Source organism: Moschus berezovskii, chromosome 16 (assembly GCF_049115385.1).
Source record: "Moschus berezovskii isolate FMDL1 chromosome 16, NW_MosBer_1.0, whole genome shotgun sequence".
In the NCBI taxonomy this organism is placed as follows: domain Eukaryota; kingdom Metazoa; phylum Chordata; class Mammalia; order Artiodactyla; family Moschidae; genus Moschus; species Moschus berezovskii.
Genome location: NC_142475.1, coordinates 52,403,707 through 52,412,082, shown reverse-complemented (window position 1 = coordinate 52,412,082; position 8,376 = coordinate 52,403,707). Strand labels below are relative to the sequence as shown.

At 44.9% G+C, this 8,376-nt stretch overlaps 1 protein-coding gene across 4 annotated transcripts in view; it reads right to left on the bottom strand.

Moving 5' to 3' along the window:
- Nucleotides 1–4,903: 4,903 nt before the first annotated feature.
- The window catches only part of TBC1D31 (TBC1 domain family member 31), a 70,667-nt gene continuing 67,194 nt past the window's right edge, over nt 4,904–8,376 (bottom strand). Inside the window, exon 21 of one of the 4 annotated variants that reach the window (XM_055431910.2) lies at nt 4,904–5,886. In XM_055431910.2, coding sequence (XP_055287885.1) covers nt 5,753–5,886 — 134 coding nt within the window. In that variant the 3' untranslated portion in view covers nt 4,904–5,752. The remainder of the gene's footprint in view (nt 5,887–8,376) is intronic. The other 3 variants (XM_088844812.1, XM_055431911.2, XM_088844813.1) reach the window with 3 other exon arrangements.

The following is an 8,376-nucleotide window of genomic DNA, read 5'->3' as shown; positions in this document are numbered from 1 at the left end:
CAGCTGCGTTTGTCAGATTTATTTAGTTGGAAAGATCACGATCCTTCTTTATAGAGAGGCTTCTCTACACTTGAGGCTACAATATGCTTGAAATGAACATGATATTGTAAATCAACTATACTTCACTTTAAAAAACAGAAAAACAAGAGACTTTGAATCTGGGGATGAGTCTGTGTGTGTTAGTCACTCAGTCATATCTGACTTTGTGCAACCCTGTGGACTGTGTAGCCCACCAGGCTCCTCTGTCAATGGATAAGAATTGACAGGCAAGAATACTGGAGTGGGTTACCATTCCCTTCTCCAGGGGATCTTCCCAACCCAGGTATTGAACCTGCATTGGAGGCAGATTTTTTATCATCTGAGCTACTAGGGAAGTCCAGCGATGAGTTCAGGTTTGGAAAATGGGCGACAGGCAAGGCTCTCCATTGTGGTGATATAAACTAGCAGGACTCCATGGGGCCTCCCTGGGATAGACTTTTCCATGTCCTCTGCTTGCTGCTGCTTTTTTTTTTTTTTTTTGTCATTTTGAAAGAATCATTTTCTCTGCTTTCTTCTTATTTGTAGAAAAACTTTAGCTTCCTAGACCTCCCCCAGTTCCAAAGAGTAAATTTAATTGGAGAAGTGAGAAAACCCTGAATTAAAGGAAAACAGTCAAGGAAGACAAATCATGGGTCCATTAAACAAATGCACAACCTTTAGCTCCCCATCAGAGGCCATAGATAACAATGAGTCAAAGTTTTTGAGCTGTTTAGCAGATACTGAAAGCCCCAGCAGGTGGAAGAGTTAACTGTATGCTGCCCACAAGCACATAAACCTCAGACAGGTTGGAACTAGAATGTTGATGTTACTCCTGATTACCTCACCACCAACCAATCAGAAGAATGTCCTGATTGGTAAGAGGGTTGTGGGGTAAGCTGATCATATATCCCACAACCCTCTCCCTCACCCCGTCTTTAAAAACCGTTCCCTGAAAGCTACTGGGGGAGTTTAGGCCTTTAGAACATTAGCTGCCTAGACTCCTTGCCTGGTGCCTTGAAATAAACATTGTACTTTCCTTCACCACAATCCAGTGTGGATAGATTGACTTTACTGCATGCAGGCGAGGGTGTACCTGATTTTGGTTCAGTAACAATGACTCAAATCTGGTTTGGGGCCACAAGATGTTAAGATTTCCTCTTAGATATATCAAACAATATTTAGTATCTGCTTATCTGTTTCATTCTTGGGGAAAACATAATCTTTGATAGCCAAGAATCATTTAATACTTCTTTGCTGCCTGCAGCTATAAATGGTGATCTTGGTGGCTCAGACAGCAAAGAATCTGTCTGCAATGTGGGAGAACCGGGTTTGATCCCTGGGTTGGGAAGATCCCCTGGAGAAGGGAACGGCTACCCACTCCAGTATTCTGGTCTGGAGAATTCTATGGACAGAGGAGCCTGATGGGCTATAGTCCATGGGGTCCCAAAGAGTTAGATACAACTAAGCGACTAGCACTTGGCAGTTAAGCCACTATCACTTGGCCTCTGCTTTCATCCCCACTGAAATTAGGAAGCATATCAATAGGCATCTTTAAAAAAAAATTGCTGTTATTTTTGGCTCGCTGGGTCTTCGTTGCTGTGCATGGGCATTTTCTAGTTGCAGCTAGTGGGGGCTACTCTTCGTTGCCATGGGTTCTTGCTTCTTATTGTGGTGGCTTCAGTAGTTGTGATATGGGGCTCAGTTGCCCTGAGGCGTGTGGGACTTTCCTGGACCAGGGATCAAACCTGGGTCCGTGGCATTGGCAGGTGTTCTTAACCACGGGACCACTAGGAAAGTCCAACAGGCATCTCTTGTCACAGAGTTTTCCAAAATTTGCAGATACTCCCTTCACTCAGTGTCTTAAGAAGGGAGTGTCTTTAGGGCTGAGCATGAAGCTGGGAAGAGAGTGAACTTCGTATGCGATAGATCCACTCCTTTGTTGGTGCCTTTCTATAGCTTCATCTACATCACACTAGGGAAATTCTGGCATCTCCGAGTGGTTAAGGAGGCCAACACTGAAGCCATTATTCTGTCAGGCAACCAAGTAAACTGTGAGAGATACTTTAAATTGCTTGAGAGTGCCCGTGATCCATTCGTGGTCTCTGAGCTCCAAATGCACCCTGCGACCACGGATGGACCCGTTATGCGTGTCTCCTGTGTGCACGGTGTTAGGCTGCCAGTAGAGGGCGCTAGAGGACGCTGCAGGAGTGGGCTTCTCTTTCTAGCTCAAGAGGTGCTGTTTTCTTTATTCTGGTTTATTTACTGCTTTGTGGTCCACCGGAGGTTGGAGTGTGTGGGGACACCCAGTGGTGCCCTGTCCAGCCGTGTGCCCGGAGCCCACAGTCTCTTAGTGACTTCACAGCCCAGCCTGATGACTGCTTTGCTGTAGTCTTCCTTGGCATGTTCCATTCCGGTGCCAGAAGCAGCACCCTGGCCTGACCTTAGCGCCTGGTCTCCAGCCTTGGTTTGTGGGTGTCCCAGTGGTGGTTCCCCATTGTTCCCAACAGGGACCCTTGGCCTTCCTTTGTCAATAGAAATTGATGAGGACAGATAAGAACTTCCGGCCAGGTTTTCCTGGGGCCCCTGCTGCAGCAGGAGGGAGTAAAAACAGGGTCCTTTGCGTGCTCCCTGAGGTGGGTGGCGAGCTTGTTCCTTTCACGGGGTGAGGGTAGGGGTGGGCCCAGGGGTCAGGCCAGAAGGGTGGCTTAGGTGGTTTGCCTGTCCCTCTGGTGATGCTGTGCTTAGGGGACATGTGCAGTACCCTGCTTTTTCTCTTGACACCTGGTTTTTGCTCTCAGAAGTGGCAGTTGGGTTTTTTTGGTCTTTTTGTATCTTGTCCATAATTTGTCCCAGCTGTGCATGCGTGCTAAGTCGCTTCTGTCATGTCTGGCTCTTTGCTTTCCTTCCCATACAGTCTGAAAATCCTGAATAAATGTCAAAAAGAATTCACTGAGTCAACAGTATTAAAACTCTTAGGGGTGAACCATTTCCTACATAACCAGAAGTGTAAAGGGATATTGTGCTGTCACTTCAGTCGTGTCTGACTCTGTGCAACCCTGTGAACTGTAGCCCCCCCAGGCTCCTCTGTCCATGGAATTCTCCAGGCAAGAATACTGGAGTGGGTTGCCATGCCCTCCTCCAGGGGATTTCCCAACATAGGGAGCGAACCCACATCTCTTAGTCTCCTGCATTGGCAGGAGGGTTCTTTACCACTAGCACCACCTGGGAAGCCCCCAAATGTGCTTGCACAGTTATTTTGAGTCCGTACAGTTTCTTTGTATTTTGTTGATGGAGACGTTTGTCCAGGTGCAAGCAGTGCAGCACAGGGTCCGGGTCCCAGCCGGACCGTCTTACTGGACTCTCCCCTTCCCAGCATGGCTGTTGCAGCCAGGACACACTGCTCTGACAGCACTCTGGGTCCAGACTCCCCATGAACTTTCACTCAGCATCCTCAGAGTGCCTGCACCCCAGAGACTTACTTTCTGCTGCCTGGGTGGGCACATGGGCCGGCTCTAGCCTGGGTGGCCCACCAACCCCTCTGCTGTCCAGTGTGTCTGAACCTGAGCCTTGGGGAGACAGGGGTCTCTTTCTGAGCTTGTCCTTCTTTGGGTACTTTCTCAGCCCTAGGCACCCTTTAGTATTTTAAAAAAATATTTGGCTGCGCAGGCTCTTATTAATAGTTGCCATACTCATGTTACCACATGTGCTAGCTTTTAGTTGGGGCATGCAAACTTTTAGTTGTGGCACATGGAATCTAACTCCCCGACCAGGGATCAAACTGGGGCCCCTTGTGTTAGACGCCGAGTCTTAGCCACTGGACTACCAGGGAAGTCCCTCCTTTAGCATTTATATAGTATCACAGTTTAATAACTCTAGACTTCTGTTCAAATGATCTGGTTTATCTCCTGATTGAACCTGACACTGATCTGAGATGAATCATTAAGAACGTTAAGTGTACCCACGTTAGTCAGTTAAGCCTTTGCCAGTCCTCGTAGTCATTACCACTGTAATGGTCAACGTGGAGTCACTGTGGAAAGGCCTTGGCAAATGTTCAGATCTTGCTCAACATCAGAGAATTCATACCAGAGAGAAGCCATGTGAATGCAATAGATGTGAAAAGGTATTTAACCAAGTCAGTAACGTGTTCATCACCGTTGAACTCATACTGGACTCTTTAAGTGGAGTCAGCGTGGAGAGGAATTTAGCTGAAGGCCTGCATTTCTCCAACCAGAAAGAAACCCTGTGAATGTGACATGAAAAGGCCTTTAGGAACTGCTCTTCTCCAGCTAACTCAGAGGAGTACTGAAGAAAACTCTGTGAATGTAGCCAGTGTGGGAAGAATTTTAGCCCAGCTCAATCTTCATTCAATTCCCCGAATTTATATTATGAAGGAACTGGGGTCAGGTTGAGAATAGACTGTCAAGAGGCAGGAAGAGATAATCAAAAATTTACTTCATTAAATGTGATAACCTCTGAAATGACAACCAAACCCACGTGACTGAAGAGACTCAGCCAAGTATCCAAACTCCGCTAAGCCAATGACTTTATCAAGATGATTATTGGGAGAATCGCAGGCTTAGAGAAAACCAGAAGGAGGAATGTAATAAAGAACTTTATGTGACTGAATGTATAGCTCACTTTCACTGGATGAATAGAAACTTTTTGAAGAAGTTTAAAATATTAGAGGACTCTGTGTAGTTTGCAAAATCAATATGAGTGGATGTGAATTCCAGGAAAAGAGGACTTGAAGTAGAGGTTAGAAACGCAATAACCAGCTAATTCTAGTCGGCAGAATCACAGTATTTTAGAAGTCAAATGCTGGTGGCGAGCTAGAGATTACTCACCTAAAGTTCCCATCACACTGAAAATATTTTATATCCTGTGATTTTTGTTGTCGCACACACCAGCCTGGACCATGAAGGCACATCTGCACCTAACTGAAAACAGTCGGAAAGCTAATGAGGCTGACAAGGTGCTCCTGGGAATCCAATGCCTTACACAGCGATGGGACATTATCTGAGGACTTTGGACAAAAGAGAGCATTTGGTTTGCCGTAAGGTTATACTTTGTGCCCAAAAAATATACTCTACTGTACAGCACACTGTGCGTTAAGCACTAGACCAGGAACCTGGCCGTGTGCTATTTCTATGCTCCTTTTAGAATGGGTCCAGGGAAGCAATCTGCCAGCCAAGCTGAAGCAGCCGGGAGCAGCCGTGTTGTGGAGCCGAGTCGGTGCCGAGCGGAGTAGCAGAGACAGCGGCTGGGTGTGGTAAGTGCAGCGGGGTCACCGGTGAGGGGAGGCCCGGCTTCCGGGGGACGGAGGGGCCGTGGGGCGGGCCGCTCCTCACTGCTCGTGCTCTGCAGCTGCTGCTCAGTTCAGGTCCTGGGTGCACAGCTGTTGAGATGCTGTCCTGTTCTTTATTTCTCCACTTCTCCTTAAAATAAAACCTCATCAACTTAAGTCCCTGAGGTTCATGCTGGTCCCTGCAACCTGTGAGGGCCTCATACAAAGCTTTAAAAGCTTCAAATATTTTTTTATTGTGAAAAGTATAATAATAATAAGCCATTTACAAGTCCCAAAGCACCAGAATTAAGAACACATAATTTTTATACACACATTTTTCGTACAAAAGGTTGATCTTTATAGGCATTTAAAATAAATAATCTGAAAATCAGCAGCACTGATTGCTAAATAAGTATCTTGCTCTCTGACTGTGTCAAGGTGACCAGCCTCCTATGTGGCTAAAAGGTGAGGCGTTTGACATCTGTTCTGAGCCTGGGTGGCGAGTCTCTGGCGGAGGTTTCTCACTCTCTCCATGAGATCCCGTTCCATGGCGTCCCAATGCATTTTTCTCTGGTTTAACGAAACTTGGAAATAAAATTTAAAATTAACAGTAATTAGTTTGAGCAATGGTATAGCGCTTAAAGATAAATATGTTGCAAAGACCAACAAGGAAATGAATATTCTAAACCAAATTTCTTACACGGAAAAGCCTAACGTATTACCTTCCTGTGAAGTTCCATTTACAAGTCAAATACTTGGTGTATTAAACGAATGCTATTAGAGAACTTATTTGCTTTTGGTTATCTTTTTTTTTTGATTTGGGAATATAGATTAACTTTTAAATCAGGAAGAAAGCTTGGCTAAGAGAGAATCTGAGTTTTTTTTACAATAGTAAGTTTCTTCACCACGGTGTTTATTGTAGTGAGAAAATTCCAAGGTGCCAAAATTGATAATGAAATATATACCATGACCACTTTCTAATGATTCAATATATAAATCAAGTACTTTTTACAATGACCAACACAAGGAAAGTCCAGAATCAAGCTTAGAACATTACAATATGTCTAAGTGTAACAGCCATTTCATATTGATTTAGAGGGGTAGTAAATACTGGAATTCAATAAAGAAGCATCTTAAAAACATACTTCTCTGACAGTTACATACCCGAAGAGCTTCAATTTCTGAAAACTATTTTCCCCCAAGGAATAAAACATTTATGCTTTTTCAGTTTGTTGCCAAGTAAGAAACTTTCCAAATGTCAACTCGATTTTGAAGTTTAGAATATCTAGTTAAAAATTCTGATGTGTTGGAGTAGAGAACAGTTGAGAATTTTCTGTACTTTCATCTGAATTATGCATGACTTTTGGTTAATTTCATATCCTGACACGGTGTTTAGAGATGCACATAAGAGTATGTATGTTAGTAAATGTATTTCATACCATACTGGAACTCATGACTTGTTGTTAGGTGTATTGTTTATAAAGCTGGTCTTTTGGGGACATCCTATAAAAATCTGTTCTTCTGAAAGAACTCAAAGGACCTTGTGAAGTTCTGCTTCATTTATATGACAGTTTTATTGACGAAGTTGGTTGAAGTTTCCTGTCCTCTCCCCTCCTTTTAAAAACAAATCAAGTCCTTTACAGGGGAAATAGTTAGCTCCTTTATGGGCTAACGCTGTGACTGCATTTCTATGAGATGTTTCCATTCCATCCCATCCCTTCCAGAAATAAACACCTCCAGTGAATCATGTCAAGGGATCAAAAGGCAATTGATCAGCACAGAGCCCTTTGCCTTCAGCAATTCGGAGCGAGCTGGCCCTGCAGTACATTGTGGAGTGCAGAGCAAACCCAGGTTTCCAATGGTTGCTGGAGGCAGCTCAGCCCAGAAGACTTGAGAAAACTCAAATATGGAATCGCTTTGAAAACTAATCCTGAGATTTTTCTTTTCACAAGGATGTAAAAAAACAGTTATGAATATCATTAATGTAGTCAGTGACAGGCTTCTGTCGGCGCCTCCAGCTACGTTTTGGGCAGCCATGCTGTGCTGAAGAAACGGTTGCGTTAATGATATCTGGCCCGCTTCCCTTACTTGGGGTCTGGTCTGACCCAGTTTTTCCCCACTGGAAACTTGAGAATCTTGCTGCTTCCACTTTAGGATTTCCATGATCAGTGCCCTGGGAAAATGGTCTCAATGTGCTGTAAATGTAATTTAAGCCACAATCTTGCCTTGTTAGTCGCTGAGTTGTGTCTGACTTTTTGCGACCCCAATGGACTGTAACCTGACAGGCTCCCCTGTCCATGGGATTCTCCAGGCAGGAATACTGGAGTGGGTTGCCATTTCCTTCTCCAGGCAAGAAAATTGCAGTTACTGAGAATTAAAAGCTGAGCTGAAAGTAAAGTACTTTTAAAACGCCTTTAGCAAAAACAAAAAACCAACAGACAACTGAAAAATACAGGAGCAGGACAGAGATCCCAAACAGTTGCTGGGAGAGACTATGAAATGTGCTTAGCAAGCCTTTCTTGAGAACAGCTGGGAGCTGGTCACTATCGGCTTCACTCAAGCCGGACCTGATCAAAGGACACAGCACACCAGACGCAGCGACGGGCAAGTTTAACCCGGGCTTCTTAAGACAGGAAAGCATGGCAGTGTTCCACACCTAACCAGTGCCTATTTTTTTTAATCCCCATCCTTTAGCTTTGTTTTTGCTGTCTCCTAACTCCTACAGCTTTACATCCAATAAGAGACCACAGTCTTTATTTTTTTGATCCTAACGTCGCTTAGGATGCCCCTTCCTTTCTACTCCCGTCACTAGGGCCCAAGCCTCCACAAGTCGGACCCAGACTGCGTGGGTCACACAGGCTCAGCAAGATGATGCCTGCCTTTCCCTGGGCTCAAGAACTTCAGCTAATGGTCTCAACTCATAGTTTGAGCTCAGTCAGCCTCTGCGATAATGTGTGTGCATGCTAAGTCACGTCGACTCTGCAACCCCAACTGGAGCACGTTACTATTCCCTTCTCTAGGATCTTCCTGACCCAGGGATCAAACTCCTTTCTCCTGCACTGCAGGCGAATTCT